The sequence below is a fragment of the Plasmodium vinckei genome, assembly GCF_900681995.1.
Source record: "Plasmodium vinckei vinckei genome assembly, chromosome: PVVCY_14".
Lineage (NCBI taxonomy): Eukaryota > Apicomplexa > Aconoidasida > Haemosporida > Plasmodiidae > Plasmodium > Plasmodium vinckei.
The window spans coordinates 305689-331196 of NC_051306.1; the positions used below are offsets into that span (position 1 = coordinate 305689).

At 23.7% G+C, this 25508-nt stretch overlaps 3 protein-coding genes across 3 annotated transcripts; 1 reads left to right on the plus strand and 2 right to left on the minus strand.

Annotated features, from left to right (window-relative positions):
- Window positions 1–375: 375 nt before the first annotated feature.
- On the minus strand, window positions 376–7175 carry PVVCY_1400840 (carbamoyl phosphate synthetase, putative; the record flags this gene model as incomplete). Its single annotated transcript, XM_008624940.1, has 2 exons — window positions 376–6719; window positions 7148–7175. 2 exons carry the CDS (start codon window positions 7173–7175, stop codon window positions 376–378), a joined length of 6372 nt encoding a protein of 2123 aa, XP_008623162.1.
- Window positions 7176–9960: 2785 nt separating this feature from the next.
- On the plus strand, window positions 9961–10409 carry PVVCY_1400850 (40S ribosomal protein S27, putative; the record flags this gene model as incomplete). The annotated part of the gene is made up of 2 exons (XM_008624939.1): window positions 9961–10127; window positions 10328–10409. 2 exons carry the CDS (start codon window positions 9961–9963, stop codon window positions 10407–10409), a joined length of 249 nt encoding a protein of 82 aa, XP_008623161.1.
- A 631-nt stretch (window positions 10410–11040) lies between these two features.
- Window positions 11041–25425, minus strand: PVVCY_1400860 (conserved Plasmodium protein, unknown function; the record flags this gene model as incomplete). The annotated part of the gene is made up of 2 exons (XM_008624938.1): window positions 11041–17058; window positions 17260–25425. 2 exons carry the CDS (start codon window positions 25423–25425, stop codon window positions 11041–11043), a joined length of 14184 nt encoding a protein of 4727 aa, XP_008623160.1.
- Between the last annotated feature and the right edge of the window lie 83 nt (window positions 25426–25508).

Sequence of the window (25508 nt, forward strand, 5' to 3'; positions counted from 1 at the left end):
TATAAAAATACATATATATAAATACGAAACGTAGATATTTCTATCTATAGCCTCGTTTAAAATTATAAAAATATTTAATGGAATGCGTTAACATTTTATTAAAAGCATTATGAACAAAATTAATAGACTATGCATTTGCCAATTATAAAAAATGTACTAATAGTATGGTCATCATTCGCAAAACTGAGTATTTTCTTTCCAACTAACAAAAATTGCGCATATTTTTTTATACGTAAATGGGATTAACAACCAATTTATGATAATTCACATATATACATGAACACAAATTGGTTATTATTGCTTCTATACAAATATCCATCATTTTATATTGCCAAACGAGAAAATTAATTCGGTTTCTAATATCTAGTGCCCACATTAAACTAGACTGATGTATTCGTCGTAACTCTTGATAGTGTAAAAAGATCTTCTTTCTTTTTTTCTGCAAAATTTTCTATACAATGAATCAATGAATAAGGAGGTCAATTTCATGTTTGTTATTATAGGTACTTGGAAATCGGAAGCAAGTCTTCTAATTTTATATCCATGCGAAGCAACTTTTGTTGTTAATGCATCTGTTATATTTATAACCATTTCGACTTTATGATTCATAATTAAATCAGTTATATTTGGTAATATATTTTCTGAATCTTTATTGTGAACTTTTATAAGTTTTTGATGGAATTTTGAATTTTTGTCAATATTAAATGATGATAAAAATTTGGAATAAAACTCATACGTTCCTTCAGTGGCATAAATTGTGAAACCCATCAAAAATAATAATTGGAATGGTTCTTCAAATGCTAACTTGTTATTTAAATTTTTAATACTTATTAAGATTGACTTCTTGGGTAATTTCATGCCTGTAGCAACTAAAGATTTAAGTAAAGCTTCATATTTATTTAAACCAAAACAAGCTACTTCTCCTGTTGATTTCATTTCGACACCTAATATACAATCCGATCCATGTAATCTGTTAAATGAAAAAATTGGAGATTTAATAGCTGTATACTCTAAATCGATCAGCGATATATTCATTGGCTTAACATCATAACCCATTAAAATTCTTGTGGCTAAATCTATAAAATTCAAATTTAATGCTTTCGAAATAAATGGGAATGTTCTTGATGCTCTTAAATTACATTCAATAATTTTTATTTCATTTTGATGGCAAATAAATTGAATATTAAATGGCCCAGAAATGTTTAAATATTTTGAAATTTTTTCAGAAATTTTTTTAATTTTTCTATGTGTTTCTACATATATATTTTGGGCAGGTAATATTAAAGTGGCATCTCCTGAGTGAACTCCTGCATTTTCTACATGTTCCGATATAGCATAATTAATCATTTTACCATTTTTACTTACACAATCAATTTCAATTTCTTTAGCATTTTCAATAAACTTCGAGATAACAACGGGGTTATCTTTACTTACGATTGCGGCTTTCATTAAAAAGTTTTTTAATTCTTCAAAACTATTTACTACTCTCATAGCTGCACCGGATAAGACATAAGATGGTCTGACAAGGACAGGGAATTTAACTTCGTTGGCAAATTGTATAGCTTTTGATAATTTTGTGAATTTATTCCATTTAGGTTGATCTATTTTTAAGGAGTCACATAAATGAGAAAATTTATTTCGATTTTCACAACAATCTACACTTTTTGCACTCGACCCTAATATATTTACATTATTTTTATATAAACTGAAAACCAAATTATTCGATGTTTGACCACCAAAAGCTATAATAACACCTTGACTTTTTTCAAAATTATGTATAAATTTTATAACTTCTGTTGTTATTTCATCAAAGTATAATCTATCACTTTCATCATAATCTGTACTAACTGTTTCGGGATTACAATTAATTAATATTGCTTTATGATTTAATTTTCTTATGGTCTTAACACAATGTATTGCACTCCAATCAAATTCAACAGAACTACCAATTCTATAGCATCCACATCCCAAAACAATAAAGCATTTCTTCTTGTCCTTCTCCAACTCTCTTTTATTATTAATTATTTTAAATCCAATACCATCAAACTTTTCATGAAATATATTATCATTTTCAGAATTAATAGATGATAATTCCGAGTTTAATTCATCTTCTTCATAATCAAGCACACTACTATCATTATCACCCTTCATAGTAATGCTATGACTACTATAACAGTTATCAGATGATCGGGAATATAAGTCTTCATATTCATAGTCGTTTTTCTTATGATTTTGAATATAGGATAATTCTGAAAAGCAGTCACTTTTATCATCATTGTAGCTGTTCATTAAGCTACTATTATTTTTTGATGCCATTCTCCTAGTATTGCTATTATTGGGGCATCTACATTCATTTTCCTCGTTATAATTAATCTTCTTAGTTTTTTCTTTATCATTATGAATACAATCACATTTGCCATTTGTGATATTTGCAAAATTCTTATCACTTTTTATTAATTCGCTCTCATTATCCTTATTAATTAATTCCCTCATCTTATTTATTTTATATTCATTATTATATACGGAATCTCTAATATAATATGAGCTATTTGCAATATTATTTATGCTTCCTCTATTTTCATCGATTCTAATTAATTTATTATGACCTCTATTATCTTCCTCATCTTCTGATGTATTACAATTTTCTAAATATAATAGATCATTTGTTGAATGAGAACTTCGATTTGATCTAAACTCGTCCAAATTGCTTCCATCATTTTGATTATCATTTTCATTTTTTGTAATATATGGGCAGCATTTGCTATTAGGCATACAATTTTCTTTTTTTTCTCCCATTGGGCATTTCATACCGTGATGCATTGCAAAATTATGGTAATCCATTTTGCCTATCATTTTGTGCCCAGAAAATGGACATTTTTTTTCATTGCCATAATTATCTCCCATCGCATTTTTCTCGTCATTATCGATAAAACCTTCTTCTCTTTTGTTATTTTTTAAAAAGTTTTTCAAATTAAACATATCATTATGTCCATGCCCCATACACCGTCCATTGATATGATTATGCATGTATTTGCATGATGGTATTGTGCTATAATCTGGATGTTTTTTATTATTTTGTATTCCGTCCTCTCCCTCAGCATTATTCATATCTCCTCTTAAACCATTGACTCCATCTTGTTGGGATATTTCTTTATTAAAGGAAAATTCATTATATACAATTTTATTATTATGACAATGTTGTGTCGTATCACCTCTTATTTCATTATATTCTCTGCCCATTAGTCTATGGTCTTTTATTTTCTTTACCTTCATATTTAATGGTAAAACATCATGCTCAGTTCCTTGATATGTCAAATATAAATAGTTTGTGAGAGCAGGAAATTCAGCAGATAAAGTATCGATAACTTTGATATGAGGATGAAGGCCTATATGTTCTCGATATTTCATTACATCACTTTCTTTTGTTTTGACATTATAAGACAAATAATGAGCAATTTGCTTATCGCTAAAACCGTGCTTTTTATAATATTTTAAATCATGAAATGACAATTGTTCTAATGTTAATGATTTTAATTTATTCTCCAAATTGTATATATTATAAAATTTATATAAAAACCAATAATCAATATTAGTTAATTCATGGATAACATCAATCGAAATATTTAAATGAAATGCTTGATGTATAGCATCTATTCTTTTAGGTGAAGGATTTTTTAGTTCGTCAATAATTTTTTCTTCATTCCAATCTATACAATAAGTATTAGAAAAACCTAAATAATTATCATCAATACATCTTAATGATTTTTGTATAGATTCTTCAAAAGTTCTTCCAATTGACATAACTTCACCAACACTTTTCATACTACTATTCATTGTATTCGAAGCAAATTCAAACTTGTTTAAATCCCATCGTGGAATTTTTGTTGTTATATAATCAAGAGATGGCTCAAAGCATGCCGTTGTTTTTCGAGTTATACTATTTTTTAAGCTTACTAAATCATATCCTAAAGCTATTTTTGCTGATATATATGCAAGTGGATATCCCGTAGCTTTAGAAGCAAGTGCTGAACTTCTACTCAATCTTGCATTTACTTCTATAATACAATATTCTCCTGTTTTGGGGTTTATACCAAATTGAATATTACATTCACCAATAATATTTAAATGAGTAATAACCTTCAAAGCAATTTCTCTAAATTTGTAATATTCATAATTGCTTAATGTTTGTGATGGCGCAACAACTATACTATCTCCTGTATGAATACCTAATGGATCAATATTTTCCATGTTACATATAGCTATACAATTGTTTTTATTATCTCTTAGCAATTCATATTCTATTTCCTTCCATCCTTTCAACGATTTATCTATAAATATTTCATTATCAGTTTGTAAAAATATTTCTTTACATTTTTCAATTAACTCTTCCTCATTATTTATAAAACTACTATTCAAACCACCTAAAGAAAATGTGGTACGCACTAAAATGGGATAACCTATTTGATTAGCTACTTCAATAGCTTCTTCTACATTTTTTGCACTACCATATGGGGCAATTATTTCATTAATTTCTTTTAATTTTTCAGCAAACATACTTCGATTTTCAGTTATTAAAATTGATTCTAATGAAGTACCTAAAGCTAAACAATTGTTTTTTTTTAAAACTTTCTTTTGTTCTAACATTAAGGCACAGTTTAATGCAGTTTGACCTCCAAATGTGCAAAGAATAAAGTCTGGTTTTTCCTTTTTTATAATTTTTTCAACAAATTCACAATTTACTGGCAAAAAATATACTTTATCTGCTAGACCTTTTGAAGTTTGAACTGTAGCAATATTAGGATTAACTAATATAACATAAATACCACATTCCTTTAAACTTTTTATTGCTTGCGTACCAGAATAATCAAATTCTCCTGCTTGTCCAATACATAAACCTCCACTACCAAGAAGCAATACTTTTTTTTTTATATGTATAATAGTTTGTGGGAGATTTTCACGATATTCTCTTTTTTTATGAAATACATCTAATATAAAATTTCGAAATAAAAACCCAGTATCTTCAGGGCCGTTATTTCCTTCGGGATGAAATTGAACCGTATAAAATCTTCCATTCTTATGTGAAATACCTTCTATAGATTTGTCATTAGCATTAATATAACTGATAGCTAAATCGTTTCTTTTTAATATACATTTTTTTTTTAAACAATATCCATGGTTTTGTGAAGTTATGTAACATCTATTATTTAATAATTCTATAACTGGTTGATTTACACCTCTATTACCATATCTCATTTTATAAGTTTCACAACCTAATGATATACCCAATAATTGATTACCCAAGCATATACCAAATATTAATTTATTCTTTTGTAAACTAGTTTTCAAATTATCAATTAACAATTTACACTTTTCTGGGTTTCCTGGCCCATTTGATAATAATACTGCATCATAATCGATATAATTAAAATCATAATAATATGGGACAACAACATAAGTTAATGGTAAATCGTTGCCATGTTTCATTAAATTTTTTATTATACTATTTTTTATACCACAATCAACAATTACTATAATTTTTTCCTTGTCATTAGTTCGTTTATTTACTAGGTCCAAAAATGTTTGATTATCCATCGTTTTCTGTATATAACCACTATTATCATTGTTCATATTAATTTCTTTGTCAATTTCTTTCTGTTCACAACATTTCTTTTTAGGTCCATCGATGTTATAATATCCATATTGATCTAAGTTATCTTCATGGTAATCTTTATTTTCTATAATATCTATTAAATATTTATCATAATCACAAATTCCATATAAATTTCTAAAAGGGTTATTTTCGGAATTATTATCATTAAAATTTAGATAGTTACTATAATCTTTAATATTTTCTTCTGACGATTCTAATAAATTCATTTTCCCTCTTAATAATGAATGGTAGTTTAAATTTTTATTATAATAACTTTTTTCAAATGATGAACCAACATTTTCTAAATTTGGATAACTATCACATTCTGTATAATTGTCTTTATATAAGTAATTAGAATTTTTATTGATGTTATTTCTCTCTTCATTATTTATAAATTCAATACCTCTCAGTTTAAATACTCTTACATAGTGATTACATACATATTTTGTAACATCAATTTGACCAGGGTCAAATAAATTTATTTCTTTATATATATTATTTATATTATTTCTATTTTTGTATACTACAATTTTTCCCAACATACTACCCTTTTCTCTTAATATTTTTGTCAATGCTCGAGTATCTATCCCACCAATACAGGGAATTTTATATTGTTTCAACCATTCACTTAATGTTATATATGCATTATAATGATATGATTGTTTACTATATTCACATATTACTAAACCTTGTACATGTATTTTATTACTTTCAAAATTACTTGCTATACCAAATTTATTGTGCTTTGGTTTTTCGACACCATAATTACCTATTGATGGAAATGTCAAAACTAATATCTGACCAAAATAACTAGGATCTGATAATGCTTCTGGATATCCAACCATGGCTGTATTGAATATAACTTCTCCTGTAACTATATAATCATCATTTTCAATTTTACTGCCTTTAAATAATCTATCATCATTTATATTTTTTCCATATATTTCTGTAATATCTTCACTTTCATTACATTGAGGCTTTTTTTCACATGCATGTCCTTCATACCCTACACTGTACCCAACAAATTCTGTCCCATCTTCAAGAATAAGCTTTCCCACTGTTTTGTACTCTAAATAGAAAAAAATAATAAAAAAAATTAATAATATTCATACATATTTAAGAAATTAAATGAAACACAAATTGCGTAACGGCAATATATATAATCGAAATTTTAGTAAGCCGCACAAAGCATTATATACTTAATGTATACATTCATATCACATTATTTTGCATCATAATTAACTATGCATATGTGTCATTATATAATTATATTATTCATGACGTGGTATATCATTCATAGGGATAAATACATTGTATGTATTTTCACTTGACAATATATATATATAAATGCACATAGGTTTAAGCAGTAAAAAAAATGATTTATTAAACTATTTTATGCATCTATATATATACATCACATGAATATGTATTCATATTATATATACATCAACTCTCTCTATATATATTTTTTGTGTTTTATTGTATATATTTTCATACCATGGTCTGGCCAAAACTCAGAATCCATTTTGTATTAAAAATTTATCTTTTAATTATAAGTATTGACAATTATAGAAAAATAAAAAATATATATGAAATTAATATAATTTAATTGCTTAAAAATATTTGAACTATGCACATGCTTCTTCTTATTGCTATTTTCTTATTCTCTCTATAAAATCTTCTCACATATCTATTTAAGATATATGAATATATGTTGATATTATGTACGTGATTACGATTTTACACAATATGCTATAAAAATAATGGATTTACTTTTATATAGATTTCATTGTCACTTTGATATTAATTTTACATATATTCATATTTTATCTTATTTTACAAAAATTTTATTTTATTATTATTTCATTAGTACTTTATTTACTATTTATATGTTTGCACTTTCGTATTTGTATTGGCTTATTTCATTTTTCTACTTAATTTATACGCTCCTTTTCGCCACTATTTATTTAATGTACTACACTAATTTTTTTATGACAATGTCAAAATGTAAATATATAATTTTTAAATATTTTTAATAAAATTTTCTATGATATGCATTATATTTTTAATCATCAATCCATTCATTTATTTATTATATATATTTTTTTTTGATATATTTATAACAATATTCTTATAAAATAATCATTGTTTTATGCTTCAAATGAAATTATATATTTTTTTTCTCTCCTGTTGTATTTTTTTTCTCACACTATGTATACTAGCATTAAAGGGTATTTCTCTATATATAATATAATATTATATATATATATATAACTACATACACACATATTGGAGAGTCATTTTTTTTTAATTTATTACTTTTTATAAATGCTTATAAATGGATAATGGAGAAAATATATTCATATTACTATCTTTATGCACACTGATAATTGAATAGGGGGGTTTATTAAATAATATATTGTTCTTGTTTTAATTTTATTCATAAATATTTTTTCATATTTTTCTTTATATTACATATATACAGATATGTGAAAGAGTTAAATAAGAGTACATTGTTAAAGAAATATATTTACCTTTATACAAACAACATAAATATATATGTACACCTTTCTTTTTCTCATTAAATATCAAACAATTCTATTATTCGTGAATATTTCTAAAAAGTACAAACAAACATTATTAATACTGTGAAACATATGTAACAAAAGAATAATATATAGTGACCAATTGGATGGGACAATACTGCCAATTTTATAAAAATCTTATTTTTACATATGCCGCCCAAAGACCCATAACAATTCCTTATACATTTCTCATTTTAAGTCATTCGATATATTAATTTAAAAACAATATTTATTATTATTGTGTTGAAAAAAATTGAAAGAACGACGTCAAAATATGGTGTTATAATTACAAATAAGATAAAATGCTAAACATAAGTATAATTAAACTTATATAAATCTATTTAAATAAAGATTAATGTTTCTTTTTTTGTTTTTTTTTTTATGAAAATTATTGTAAAAACATGTGAAACTTTAGCATATTTTTTGCTATCATTAAAACATAATATATTTAAAAAGGAAATTGGAAAATTATTAATAAAATAATTTATTTCTTTAATAATCTGAAAATGTTATTTTTTTCCATATTAAAAATAACAGTAAAAATTATTGTTAAATATTAATTTCCCACTAAAAATTATATAAAGGAAATTTTTTAAACTGGTATTATTAAACAAAATTATTATTTTTTTTAATATTAAAATAATACTATTATTTTGCTATAAAATATTTGCTTATAGAAAGCCATCATATTTACATATATACTTAAAGAGAGGGATGTACATATAATACAAACATAATGCATTTATTATATAATAGGGCGTTTTTCGTAAATTTCATAGCATTATGAATTATATGTATATATATAATGCATACAATAAATATGAAATTTAATAAGTTCGACAATAATAATAATTTTCGTTATATATACAATATGTATATAATATATATAGTCATTGCTTGCCCAACCCCTTTAAATGCTTATATTTCTTTATTAATAATATTATATACTATTAAAAGCCTTGGGGCAATATAATATTTTATTCATAATAGGGGATATATTATTTAACAGTACTGTATATGCTATACAAATATTATGCATATTTAAATTATCACTTAAAAAAACCTTAATACGTATATATATTTTATTGTACACAAAGTAAAAAAAAGCTATTAAGATATAAGGCTTAAATATTTTTTATATGCATATATAATATATAGATAAATATATAAAAAACAAGTTCCCTACCTAGTGTAGCTTCCTATGTAGTTTATGCTTGCAAATTATATTAATTTTATATATATAACATATAATACATATTATTAAATTATTTACATATTTAACTCACAAAGAATAGTGCATTCCGTGTATTATTACTCTTTTCGTTTTGCAGTTTCCCTTAAAATCTATATTAAGCACATATAAGGTGAAAAACAATTTTACTTAACACTAACAAGTAGCATATTCATATATAATATTATAATAATTTTTCTTCATCAAAAAAAACAATTATAAATAATAATATTTTAAAAATAAAATTTCCATAAAGAAAAAAAAAAAATTAAAAAATCTTTAAAAAAATTTTAGGGAAAAAATTCTTTTACTTTTTTAAATAATATATCATTAAATAAAAGATTAAAATATAATAATATTTACCTCCATTATTTAAAGGTAGATTTAAGGTTTTTGTGAATCAATTAATAAATCTATATAATTAAAAAAAATATATATATTTTTTTTTAAAATAAATTAAACTTTTTATTACATTTTAATACTTATAACTCAAAATGAATGTCGATTTATTAAATCGTGATCCAGTTGAAGAATCCAAGAAACATAAATTAAAGAGGTTAATTCCAACCCCCAATTCATATTTTATGGATGTAAAGTGCCCAGGATGTCTTCAAATCACAACTTTGTTTAGCCATGCACAAAATGTAGTATTATGTGGAAGGTAAAACATAAAGCCCAATGATTATTTAGTTACTTATTCAATATGCATTATTTTGTATGCGCACATCATCTGTATGTTCAGCATAGTACATATCACATATTTTCCATAATATATGCTTGCTTAAACATACTGATATTATTTTTTAAATAAACTATTGCACAAATATATATATATTTATTTACTTTTTTCTCGTAATGCAGCTGTAATATTATGTTATGCCAACCAACAGGGGGAAAATGCAAATTAACAGAGGGTTGCTCCTTTAGGAAAAAAATTGAATAATTGGATAACTAAGCAATTCAACCAAACACAAAGACCATAGAGAGAATAACATTTTGACAGACCAATCATAATGGAATAAAAATTGTACTTATCAATGTAGAATAGTTGTGAAAGAATTTTTTTACCCTTAAGAAAAAAAATTTGCAATAATATTAAGAAATACTATTTATTATATATATTCAATAATTAAAATATAAGAACACCCCCCCAAATATGCTTTTTTTTTAATACATAAAATTGTGTATATATACATGTGTAACATATGTACATATTTACATATATTTTTATTTTGCTAATTTTTTAAATTTAGATATTATAACAAAAAAAAACTTAGAAAAAGAATCAAAATATTATATCATCATATATATGTGCGTATTACAATACCACTAAAAAAAATTTAAGTATATGATAAACATGCAATATATATTTGCATTACTAAAAATTTATAAAAATTATCGATTCTATAGTGTTAAAAAATGTATCATATACATGTAAAACATACAAAACAAAATTAAATAAAACAAAAAAAAATAAATATATACAGAGAAATCTCAATCCTATTAAAATGGTGGGATACATACATTAGTGCAACATATAGATCTTTAATCTTCATCTTGCCTTTTATCACTTTTTACGAAACTTTACTTCTTTCCCTATTCAATCTTCTTAGATCTCGCTCCCGTATCGAGTTCCTAGCATATGGAGTAGACATTTCCATACTTTTCTTTTTTTTCAAGTTGGTATTATCCATTTTTTTCGATCCTAAGTTTTTATCGGATAGCATTGAATTGACACAATTTAATGCTTCGTTCTTGGTTCGGATATCATTAATAATATCAAAATCGTTGTATAAGCATATGCTAATATCGTTATGCAACTTAATATAGTACATAGAAATTTCATTATTTTTTTCTATAGTTGGTGTATCATTACTTTGCAATAAGACTGAATCCATTTTGTTATTTAAATTCGTTGTTGTACTATTCAAAGTAGATACTGTGTTTTCTTTATTTGGAATGTTATTATTATCGCTTGTAACATCTAATTGAATAATTTCCGGAGATTGCTTATTTATATCGGTGTATTTACTATTATAAATCAATTTACTTGCTAAAAATTTAATACTTTCACATTTTATATAATTTTTACAATTTAAAAATTTACGATTTTTTATTAAATTTAGAAAATCTGAAAGTTTGGTTTTATAAGGGTTATTCATTACATCTGTAACAAATTTCATTATACTTTGTTTTTTTTTTTTATTTCCTTTATTATGATAATTATGAATATTTTTTATCATGCCTTCTTCACTATTTTGATAATATAACATTTTCTTACATAGTAATAAAAGCACACTATGCATTTTTGTAGACAAATCAGATGGGAAAATTGCGGATTTGTTTGATAAAAATTCTCTAAACAATTTAAAAATCCGTAAGTCCATGGTTGCACATGCACTATTATTGTACATTATTTCTTCATTATATGCTGCTTTATTTAAGTAAAAATATTTGTTACTATTATTATTTTTCTTTTCAATATTCGAATGAGAATCGTTTCCAAAATCTATATTCTCCTTAAGATTGTCATCATTTTTTATGTCATCTCCAAAGAGTAAAATAATTGGGTATACTAATACATGTGGTGTAAAATAGCATAAAACTTCGAAAATAAAACATAAGTGTTCAATAATAAGTTTGAAAAGGACATTAACAATTGATATATTATATCCATAGATAGATGTAGCATCTTCTAATACTTTGAAGTCGTTAAATCTTTTTATTTTTTTACCGATATGTATATATATTTCGAATAATATTTTTAATATTTCATAAATTTCATTTAAATGATTTAAATTTTCAAAACCTAAATACACCCATTTATTTTCTTTACTTAATAATTTATTCTCTTTTTGATAATTTCCATCGTCTTCTGGTTTTTTTTTACAACATACCTCATCACTATTGTTTTTATCATTTGAGTTCATATTGTTTTCTTTAGTATCACATTCTTCACTATTTTTATCTTTATTCTGGGGATTTGTCTCATCGTTATTTTCTTTTATTTCCCCTGTATTACTGTCGTCTTGAATTATAATCGTTTCAATTTTGTCATCCATTACTTGGTCAGCTATGTTATTATTCAAATTTGCCTCTTTCGTTTTTTCCTTATCGTTTTCATCGTTATTAATATTTAATAACTTTTCCTCTAATAAAAATTTTTTAATTTCACCATTTAAATTATCAGTGCACATATTTTCTTGTAGTTTCTTATGTTCTATGCATATGTTATCGTTAATTTTTGACAAAAGATTTGTTAAAACACTTTTACTTATTTCTAAAATAAGAGTGCAATATTTAATTATACAAAACTCACGTCTTTGTATTCTTTTGCAATATAAATTATAATAATCTTGACATATTGAATCAATTTTACAAACTTTAAATGCCCCCTTTATAACAAAAAATTTCATATAGTGTATACATTTCTCATAATTTTTTCGCAAAAAATAATATGTACATGCATGATAAGCAGCATAAAAATTATAATTTTCACAATTTTTATTTTCTGATATAAAATCTAATCCTTCAATTATATCATTAATAACATCCTCATATTTTATTACAATATTATTTATTACCACTTTTACCTTTGTTATATCATATGCTCCTTCTTCTCTTAACTTATTTCCGTCTATTTCAATATCCTTCGTTAAATCTATTGTTTCGTTGCTTATGTTAATATTTTTTTTATTGATATCAGGTGATGCAGAAATTTCCTTATTAATATTTAATATATTTAGTGCATAATTTTCACCATGCATTTGGCTCGATGATTCCACCTCATTATCTGCGACATCATCACTTTCGGCATTATTTGAAGGATTTCCATAACTTTGTCTCTTCTTATAATTAAAATCAGTATCTTCATGATAATTATAATAATAATTCACATAATCTGATATATTCATATTTATACCCTTGCTATTGTAACTATTTAATGCTTCAGAATTTGATGCATCTACTTTGCTATTATCACGACTTAAGGATGCCATTTCGAATGTTCTCTTTTTCACATTCATAAAAAGTCCACGTACTAAACTTCCAAATTGTTCACGGTTAGATTGGGTATCACCTTTTTTAATACCAGCTAAATTATTATTGTCTTGTTCAGAATCATTTTCCTTCGATATGTTTAAATATTTAGAATTTCCATTATTATTCATTTCTTTATGATCATTACCTTGGGTCCCTGATTGTGATTCCACTTGATTTTCTTCACAAATATAATACTTAATGTCTTTAATGCTAAAATCGGTACTCTTGATATAGTTTAATAAAGCGTTTGATAATTTTGTATCATATTTATAACTAAATAACGAAGCAATGAAAAAATATGTGGGGTTATATAAGCATATCTTTAATCGTGCTACTAATAATTTATACATAGGTATTATAATCTTTGCACTATCTTTATCACTATTAATTATATCAATAGACTTTTTTCTGAACATATAATAATTATTTGTATCTAAAAAGTTCGGTTTCAAAGTAAGTATATTTTTTCTGAAATTATTAGATTCACATAAATCAGTATAATTTCTTACTGGTACATTTTTCAAGTTTTTCATTAACTCTGTTTTTTTTATTCCTTTAGAATTTTCTTTATCACATGAACCATATTCCTTATCCCGTTCTACATCTGTTTGAGCTTCTTCGTTTTCTTCGGAACTCCTATTTTCTTCTACTACTTGCGCTTCCTCAATTCCCCTCTCTTCGTCATCTTTCCTCAGGTTATTAATATCCATAAAACTCATGCATAAAAGAGAGAGAGTATCGGCATAGTTGCAAATCGAAATTAGAGTAAAATTCGAAAGAAGATATTCATATGAATAGTATCTTTCAATTGAATCAGAATCATTTTTTTTATGTGTCTTAAAATTGTCATCATCAATATATGATAAAAGTGAATTTGAAAAGAAATTAAACAACTTCCCTAAAAATATAAATATCAAATAAATTGATTTATCTTGAAATTTTGATAAATCTAATGAATTAATATAATATTCATGAGCTCTATTTTTTAAATAAAATTTTAAAATTTTAACATAATATTTTATTGATATATTTTTTTGTACATTTTCTTTTTTTTCTAAAAATAAATTTATTAAAACATCCCCCTTATCAATTTTGCTTAGTGATTCATTTATCTCATTAGCATTTTCAATTTTTATTTTTATCTGATCTATACTGAATTCTTTCTTTTTTTTATTTAAATTTTCTTTAGGTGTACTATCTGCTAAATTGTTATTATTTCCACCTTCTTTCCCTTTTTCACCGCCATCATTTATATAATCCACGTTTTTATTATTTTCCTCGATTTCTATTTTAATTTTTTTAACATCTGATACAAATCCCTTTGCTTTCATTATTTCGCTTTCTCTTCTCTCTTCAACAGTTGCATTCAATTTATGTTCATCTTTTCCATCTCCTATTTTTTTTATTTCGTTATTTAATTCTATATTTTCCTCTTTTATACACAATTTTTTATTTGCCATATTTACACCATCATTATCATTTTCATCTTCTACATTTAGTCTCTTTCTGTATTTTTTTTCATTTTGTATACACCCAGGTATATTTAATAATTCCTTATTTGCTTCGCTATATTCATTATAGTTTTCTTCATTTTTCTCAGATACCTTTTCTATACCATTTTCAACTTTGCAAATAGTGCTATTATTTTTAAAAATATTTATATTTTGAACTAAATCATCATTTGACACATCTCTAAGTTTTTTTATTTTTTTTGAAGCTCGTTTTGCTGATTTTGTTTTCTTTGGTTTATTCGATTCTATGTTTAAGAAGGATAATATATTACTATTGAACAAGTCCTGTTTTAAATATAAATTTTTTATATATAGACACAATTTTAAGTTTTTTCTTAATGCCTTAAAATTGTAAAAGGAATATTTATATTTTAATGCATTACCAAAAACTTTATTTTTTTTTTCAAATGTATAAAAAAGCGAATATTTAATATAAGATGAAATATAAAAATTCGCATTGTCAAATATATACTTAGAATTCAATGTGTTTATTTTTGATTTTATAAAATTTATTAATATTTTATAAAACAATATATTTATAAATCTATCCTGAGAATTTAATAAAATTAAATTACAATTTTTTGCATTACTATGTTCATTTTGCCTTTCATCAGTTTTAATATCTCCTTCGTCGTTCTTTTCTTTCTCTTCATTATTTATTTCTCTATTTTTACACATATTAGCAACAGAATCTGTAATAATATTACCATTTTGTTTGCCATCATAAGCTGGATTTAAATCTCTAGATATATCCTGATTCAATTCATTTTGTGTATTTTGTATAATTTCACCATTATAGCTATTTAATCCATTTTTTGTACCCATACTTCCTTTTGCCAAATTTGCTTCAAAATTTATTTCATTCGATTTATAGTTAGCGAATAAAAAGGTGCTATTATACGATTCCTCGTGGATACTTAAAAAAATGTCGATAAAATGAGGAAGCTTATCATCTTTTTCTTTATAATGATAACAGAAATATTTATAATATATATAAATCAAAAAATTTAAAAGTGTGTCTGTATGATTTAATATATTTTTAATATACAAAAATTTCAAAAAACAATATATTCTGTATGCATCTGTATTATATAATGAATTATTTACTGACTTCATAGATAAGTTTAGTAAAAAATATTCTGAGCAAACCAGTTCAGAAAAATATTTATACTCTGAAAATATATACAGATAAAAATACTGTTGAAATAAATAATAATATAATGTTACATTTTTATTATTATAAAAAGACGCCTTTAAACCTATATTTAATTTATCCATAATTTTCTGCATATTAAAATTGTATTGTCTACTATAATCATATTTTACTTCACTCAATATATATATAAACGAGCTAAAAAACATGTTACTAAAATGATTATACCCTTTTTTATTTATAACTTTTATTACTTCAAAATAATTTATATTCTTTTTGTTAATTAAATTGAATAAATTGTTTCTATAATATTTATATATATTTTTAAAATAGTAAGGGTTGTTGTTTAGTTTTATTCTAATCTTATATCTGTTTTTAAAACTTTTGAGCATTAATTTTTTTTTGTTGTTTTTTTGTTCCTCAGAAAATTCTTTCAATCCCCATATTAAACCATTTTTATTCTCAAAATTATATCCTTTTTCCTTTCTATAGTCTAAATCTTCTAATACATTATTAACACCGTTCGAAATATATTTATACTTGCAAATATTTTCACATATTTTTTTTTTGACTACTAAAATTAGGTAATTCATTTCAAAATCCTCATGAATTTTCTTTGTCACATCCTTTTCTATTTTAAATGGATTTAATTCATTTAATTCCGTCATAAAAAATTCAAATTCTTTTCGATTAAAATCATTCTCTTCTATGTACGTATTTTTTATATAGTCACAAAAGGATACATAATAATAATCATCATTTAAAAACAAATCATTCATATAATCCAAATATACGCTATATGCTAATGGATCTGCAAAATCAGAACTTAAATCGCTATCTAGCGAAATAAGTTTTTCAAACATCTTCACAAACGACATCATAAATTCCTAATAGTCAAAAAATAAAATGAGGGAAAAATTGAGGAAATGGGTAAACAAACAAATAAATATGCACAAATACAGACTCATAATGCAGTGCCAATAAATGAAAATTGGCAAAGAAAACCCATAATAATGAATTGACAAAAAAATAGCAAAAATAATTATATAAGTGGCAAGATCCACATCAGACATTAGTTTTTTTGTTACCTTTCCTTCGCTTTTAGACCTCTTGAAATTTATCAGAAACTGCAAAACATTGTATTCGTTAAATTTGTAATAGACATTATAAAATGAGTAATTGAGATAAATATAATTCCTGTGATTAATTGTAGTATGTATTTTATTTGACATCCAAAAAAATAGGTTCATAAACATGTTATAATCAACTAGCTTTTTGATATCCAAAGAAATGCTATGCATATATTTATGAATGTATAAAGATAAAAATAATTCGGATGCTTTCATTTTATCCATTTTGATATTAAATATGTCAAAATTGTAATTTGTTATTTTATTTTTTTTTTTTTCATTTATTTCATTTTCATTTTTATCCTTAGATGGAATATCAAAAGGATAAACTGGTTTTAAAAATAATAAATTATTAAATAAAAATGAAAAACAGATATTAATAAGACTATTAATAGAATCGTGGCTTCTGTATATTTTATTATACACTTCTATATGTTTTATATCGATATATGGTTCAACCATATCATATATTATTTTAGAAAGTACTTCTCTTCGGTTCATATTTTCTCTATTCCTTAATCCATCCATTCCATTTTTAAAGCCATAATTAGTATTAGAATTATCGAATATCTCATTTTCTTTTTTTCCATATAAACATAAATAGGATTGATTTTTTACACCACGCCTTACATTGTTTTCGTCATCGTTTGTGCTATTATCTTTATATTTATACACCGCATTACTTGCTTTATTTTTTTTATTATATAGTAAAGAAAATAGGCCTTGTGATTGGGGATATTTTTGAGGTGTGCAATTGTTATTATCATTTTGTTTTCGTTGTTCTATATTGTTATAGCCTGTTTCAGTCTTTAATGAATTGGTACAATTTTTTCCATATTTATGCAAATAATATAACACACATGAATATATACAATTAAAAGCAGATTTTCTATTATCATGTTTTAATCCTCTAATGACTTTTTTTACATTACTCAAAATTATTTCATAATATAATTTTTCATAGCAAAAATAGTTAATGTTGTATAAGCACCTTTCTATATTTATAGAAATATCTGTATTAAATGTTGTTAATAATATATTTAAAGAAGAATAAAATAAATTAAGTGAACATTTTTTCATATTATATAATTCTGGATCTTTTATATTGAAATAGTCACAATAGTTTTCTGGTATTATATATTTAAATAATGCGTGAAAAATTAATACATTTTTTATAGGAATATAATCTTCTATTAAGTTATTTTCTTTACACATTTTATTTAACTTTGAAAAATTTTCGTCTGTTTCTAAAATATCACTTCCATTTTTTGCACTATTATACAATTCATAAAAAAACATAACATTTTGTAATATATTTTCTATTAAATTACAAAATGCGTATATATATTTATTTCTTTTTATTTTATTTCTCATATTATTTCCCTTTTTAGATATCAATAAAATATTAGTATAGCTAAAACACAATAAAGTGTTTACATATATATTACGTTCCTCTATATGGCTTTTTATATTCATTTCCTGTTCATCCTTTGTTATTGATCTGTTACTATTCTGGACTTCATTGCTATAACCCTTTTGGTTGTTCATTCCTTCAACTATTTCTCTTCTCGGTGAAATATTTGTCCTCTTGGATCCAACAGATGGATTAAAGTGCAGATATGTACGCAAAGGGGATGATAATAATAATATAATACTACTTGATATATGCGCAAATATATAATATGTGTTATATATATCGCTATTCATATATAAGTCATTATTTTTTCTAATATGCAAAATGTTATAGTTTTCTACATATAATATTGAAATAAGTATAAATAATATATGTGAATATGTTCGGTATAAAGAGCTATATATTTTATTACCACTCTTATCAACTATTGGTATATATTTAAAAAGACTAATATTATTTAATTTTCTTTTTATTTTTTTTTTTAGTTTGTTTAATTTATTATAATTATCAATAAATTTTATATTTTTACGCATATATTTAATTGATGATTTATTAGTCCATAACTTTTCCAGCATGTACATATTATTACTTCGTCGTTTTCTCGATTTATTACTTATATTTTTTATTTTTTGTCTCTTTAAATTTGTCTTTCCATATTTTCCATTATTGTATTTATTTATGTGTAAGTGAAACCCTGGATACACTCTCATCAAACTGACAATTTTCCTTTCCACATGTCTATCTTTTTTAATGCTTTTTTTAATCATAATTTTTTTTTTATGAATATTCATATAACTAATAGCATTTTCTACAAAGTCAAATGAAGTATACCTTCTATTAATTGGTTTATTATTTTTTGACCTCGCATATAATTCATGGGATCTATATGTGTTGTAAGATTTGTTCACCTCTTTTTTTTTTAAATTTTTATTTTTAATAAAAAACCCAAAATATTTGTTCATTTTTTTTCCTAATTTTTTCTCTAATATATCGTTTTTAATTTTGAATTTTCCCCCTATCGTCACATTTTTCTTAACTTCATTTATTATTTTATATATATTATTCTTGTTAAAATAAACACCATTGATTGTGTTTTTTTCTCGTATATTATTTCTGTAACTTTTCTTTTCCATTTTAGTATATTTCAATATTTCATTATAATCCATAAATTCTGTCTTCATACTTTTGTATGGATCATTATAATCAGGATGATAATTATACAAATTATATTTTTTCTTAACGATTTTTTTTCTCCCTATTAATTTTTTGTCTAATTGAATATACACATCAACTTTTATTAAATTATTTACAAAAATATGAAATGACGTAAAAACCTCATTTAAAAAATTGTATGAACACCCATATCTATAATTTATAAAATTGAACATATTCAAAGTGTTCCAAATATCTTTATCATCATAAGAAAAAACATTTTCTACTCGATCTCCAATAACTTTGGATAACTTATTTGTGTTATGTTTTAAAAATGAATTAAGGCGTAAATAAAAAAATGAAAATACTATATTGTAAATTTTCATAATTTTTTTAACCAAAAAAAAACGCAAAATATTATCACTTCGATTGCTTTTATGCTCATCCTTATGCATGCCCTTAGATACACCCATTTTTCTTATTTTTCTAAACTCATCTACTTCAGTATCTTTTTCTACATCAGAAATAATAAAATCTATAGAATCTTTCAAAAAATCAATGATAATATTTTGAAGCTCATAACTCAAAAATAGAAAACACAGTCGCGAATCGAATAAGGAATGGAGATAATCAATACTTGAATTAAAGTTCTCATCAATTGATTTAGCTTTTTTATATAAATTTAAAATGTCATTTTTTTTTAATTCTTTGCATATCAATTTTTTAATGTATTCATAAGAGTTCAATAATACAATATAACGCTTCTTAACATCACCCATTTGTTCTCTTATGTATTCATCCATTTTTGTATTTTTATATAAAAATAATATTTTAAATAAATTATTTTCGTCTGGAATATATTTACGGTTTCCATTGCCATATTTATTTTTATTTTCTTCATACATATTTCTTAAATTACTGTTATTATATTTATACAATTCAAAAATATATTCGTCTTCTTTTAAAACTTTAAAAAAAGACGGTTTTGAAAAAATATTTTTATTAAGCAAATTATAATTTATTTCATCAAGTACAAAATTATAATTATTAGTAATTGGTAGCTTTTTTATTTTTAATATACTATATAAACTATTACAATAGTTTTTTATCTTTTTTATTTTTCGAAGTATTATTTTCCTTAATATCACATTTTGGGGGATATCTAAATTTAATAATAAAAAGCACTTATTATAACATTTTAAAAACGACGAAAATGTTATATTTATATTGTCATCAAGTCGTGTTATAAACTTTTGAAATTTTTCAAATTTTGTCATTTCATAATTCATATTATCCATAATACTGTTCTCTTTTGTAAAATCTTTATTATCAATATTTTCACTACTATCACAACTTATTGTATTGCTTTCTACACTTAACACACTACTACTATTGGTTATTTCGTTGCTTTTGCTAACCTCATTACTGTAACTATTTGCTTCGTTAATATAATAGTTCATTTCGTTGCTACTAAGTTCACTACTTCTTACGCTGTTTTCTTCATAACTTTTCGAGCTACTTCTAGTGCTACTTATTTTTTCACTTTGGTTTTCAATTTGCCTCAGAATTTTATCATCTTCCCCTTTTTCGCTCCTTTCATCGCCCCTCATTTCATTTTGATAATCAATTTCTTTGTCACTACTTCTATTATTACCCTCATCAATACTTCTTGAATTGCTAATACTTTTTTCATTTATATCATTAGATTCTTCTCTGTTTTGATCAACATATCCTGAATTATTATAACACTCATCATCCTCTTCGATGTTGTTATATTTTTCTATATTTGCTTCCTTTTCTGTTTCTTCTTCATCCTCGTTGATTTCATCCTTTTCTTCTATTTCTTTTTCCTCTTCGATTTCGTGCTCTTCTTCTACATCATCCTCCCTCTCTGCATCTTTATCATCTTCTAGTTCATCTTCACATTTGACTGACTCAAGCGGCTCTTCAAATATCTCACGTTCAGAACTTTCTTTTCTCTTTTGTTCAACCTCAATTCCATCATTTCCGAGCCCAGGTCCTGCGATATCTTGATAAACAGCAAAATGGTCACTTTCCTCCGTGTGAGGACTATAGAAACTATTTTGCTCACTCTTTACTAAATAGTTAATATCATATTTATTAAGAAAAAATGTAACATTTTTAAAATAATATTTTGAATTAATATATAAAAATTGTAAAAATATAAATAAAACATGTGATTTTATTTCTCCAACTTGTTTATTATAGCTATGTCTAATTAATAAACAATTTAAAATCTCAAAAGTATTATTTATAATATTTTCTAAATTCATATTAGGAAAACTTACACATTTGTTTAATTTTTTTAAATAACATTTATATAATAATTTTAGCATACATAAATGGCAATATATTTCACTTATATAATCATCAAATTTTAGTTCACTTTCATCAGTAGATAACAATTCATTTCCATTAGTAAAATTTTTACTTTTTTTTTCTTGGTCTTTTTTATGCATTTCTCTAAAATTATTTATTTCTTCCGTATCCCTTTCAATATTGTGATAAAAGTGCTTTGTAGTGTCGAACTTAATATTAGATAAATATAAACCATATAATTTTATAAAACCTGGATATTCATGAATATTTTTTTTATTTATAATATTATTGTATGTAAAAAAAATAAATATTTTTAACAAAACATCCTTTAGAATAAAACTATAATTGTTATTACAATAATGATAAAATAATATCAATGTAATCTCTTCAATTCTGGATTTAGTGAAATGACTAACATTTGATGAATTAAAAAATTCATAAAAATCTATTATATCATCAAAAATATCGTCGTTTCCTTTTTGCATATCATTATATAACTTCGCTCTTTTCATATTGTATTTATATGATACTTTAGACATTTTGCTAAAACGGGATTCATCAATGTCATTACTTGAAAGGCTTGTCAATCCATTTCTTAAAATGTTTTTATCATTCCAATTACTATTATTATGCTCATTTGTATCACTATTTTGTTCGCTTACTTCAATATTATGATTTATTGAATTATCGTCTTCACCCTGTTCTATATTTAGTTGCAATTCATTCTTAGTTTCAGATTGTTCATTAGCTTTGTTACTATAATTCATCACATCACTCTTAAAATTATTTTCTTTTTTTTTGCCATCGTCCATATAACTATTTTCATCATCGAAATCACTCGAATCATTTTTTGTATCTGCTTCTTTTTTTCTTTTTTTCATTAAATTTTGAATATAAATATTATCCACAGTTTCATTTTTTCGAATTTTTTTATTATAGTGTGTAGATAAATCTTTGATGACATTTTTCAAATGTGCAGGTAAATTATTAAACTGAAAAATGTTTTTAAAAGAATACTTTAATTTTTTTATTTTTTTTTTTAAATAATCCTTTTCCTTAATATTTTTCAATAAAAATATATCGATAATAAAATGAGATATATTAAATATATTACTACTGTTAATATTATCAATTTTATCTATTGCATACATATTTTCATATAAATAATATATGTGACGAATGCTGTTATTTTTTTTAATACTATTTAAAAATTTTGAATAATTTTTTATAACAAATAATCTGTTGATATTATCTACCATTTTATCAGCAACATCAGAAAGCGTGGAATTATTATAAAGACTTAATTTTTTCACCTTGTCTCTTATTCGGTTTTTATTGAATTTATTAATATTATTTACAATTATTTCCTCTATTTCTTTTTTATCATTAAAATTATTATCCATGATATTATAATTACACCGTATACTATCAATTTCGTTTTTTATTTCTTTATATAAATTTATAAGGTGAACAAATTCACTATTATCGTCACCCTTCACTATCCCATTTTCATTTTTTCTATTCAAGTTTTTATTATCACAATTATTTGTCATATTTTTTTGAAAACCTTTCTGAAAGTCCTGATCGCTACATAAGTCATAATTGCCATCAATTCCAATCGAATCTATTTCGTCATTACATGAATCTGTGTAATTTTTTGTTTCTAACTCCGATGGATTCATATTTTTTCCATCCTTATATTCAGTAGATACATCATCCATATAATTTTCTTTTTCTTCATTCCATTTTCTTCCCCTTTTTATTCCAGAATTTGGTCCATTTTTATTCTTCCAATTTAATCCACCTTGAGGTTCATCATTAAATTTAAGAACAGCCTCAAATTTATTTTTCAAAGATGCTTCATACATGTTTCGAAAAAAATCCACAAATGATTTATTTTTCTGAACTTTTATTATTCCAACACCCTTATTTTTATTATTTATAACATTGGTATATTCATCTATTAAACTCATCTTATATCCTTTATATATTTTTTTCATATTATTTCCTATGTTTAAATTGTTAATTCCCTCTAATTTATGATTGTAAAATAAATTATTTTCCTTATATATAACATCATAATCGGAAGGCATATTCCCTGAATATTTTCCTCTAATATTATTATTATACTCTATATTCGAATTCGATTTGTTTGAAAAACTGTCTTTTCCTGATTCCATATCACTAGAACCATCACTGGCATTATTGAATATTTTATCATTTAAATTACAATTTTCAAAAAAATCGATATCTTTATTATTGTATATATCTTTTCGAATTTTTTTATTTTTATTACTATATGAAAAAGATAATGCTTCTAATGGACTATCATTATAATCCCCATGCATTCCATCAAAATTATTTTGCACACTAAAATTATTTGTTTTACTAAAATACCAAGTTTGTTCTTTCATTATTTTACGATGATATGTTTTTTGCATATTTTTTGGCAAATTAAATACATCAACAGTAAACATAATGCTATTATATAAACATAGAGGGAAATCTGTATCTAGTAAATTATCTTCATTAATATTGCTATCAAAACCATTGATTTCTTTATTATTACTGTCGTTGATATTTGTTTCTTTTTTATCCCCTTGGATAATGTGTTTAGTTATATCCGTTATAAAATACTTTTTAAGTATGCGTCGAATATTATTGTATATAAGTTCATTAAAGTACGTGCTTTCTTTATCATTATACAATAAAGAATAATTAAAACATGATTTTGCACTTAAATAATAAGACACATTATTTGTTTGTAAAAAGTATTTCGTGAATATTACACCGGCATTATAAAATATTTCTATTTTATTTTTGTTTACAATTTTTTTCATATATTTTGACAATAATATATATGTCAAAGAACTGGATTTATAATTCTCAAAATAGAAATAGCAGTTCCCTATTATTTTCAAAAAAATTATTTTGGCGGCATAATTTTTCTTTTTTATTTTTTTTATATTTTGTAAACCATATTTTAAACACTTTTCTAATTTAATTTCACTATATAAGCTTTTCAATCGTTCTACATATTTATTTCGTGTTTTTTTCTTTTTTCTTCTTTTTTTTTCTAAATAAGCAATGCCATTGTTATCATCATTATACCCTTCATATATTTCCTTAATTAATAAATCTTGCATATGGTTGTAATGAGATTTTGACACAGATTTTATGTGTCTCTTCTTTTTATTCATATGTTTTTTCTTTTGCATTTTCGTTTTTATGCTTTTAATAGAATTTTTCAAAGTAACAATTCCTCATTTAATAAATTATTTTTATAACAACAAGCCCAAAG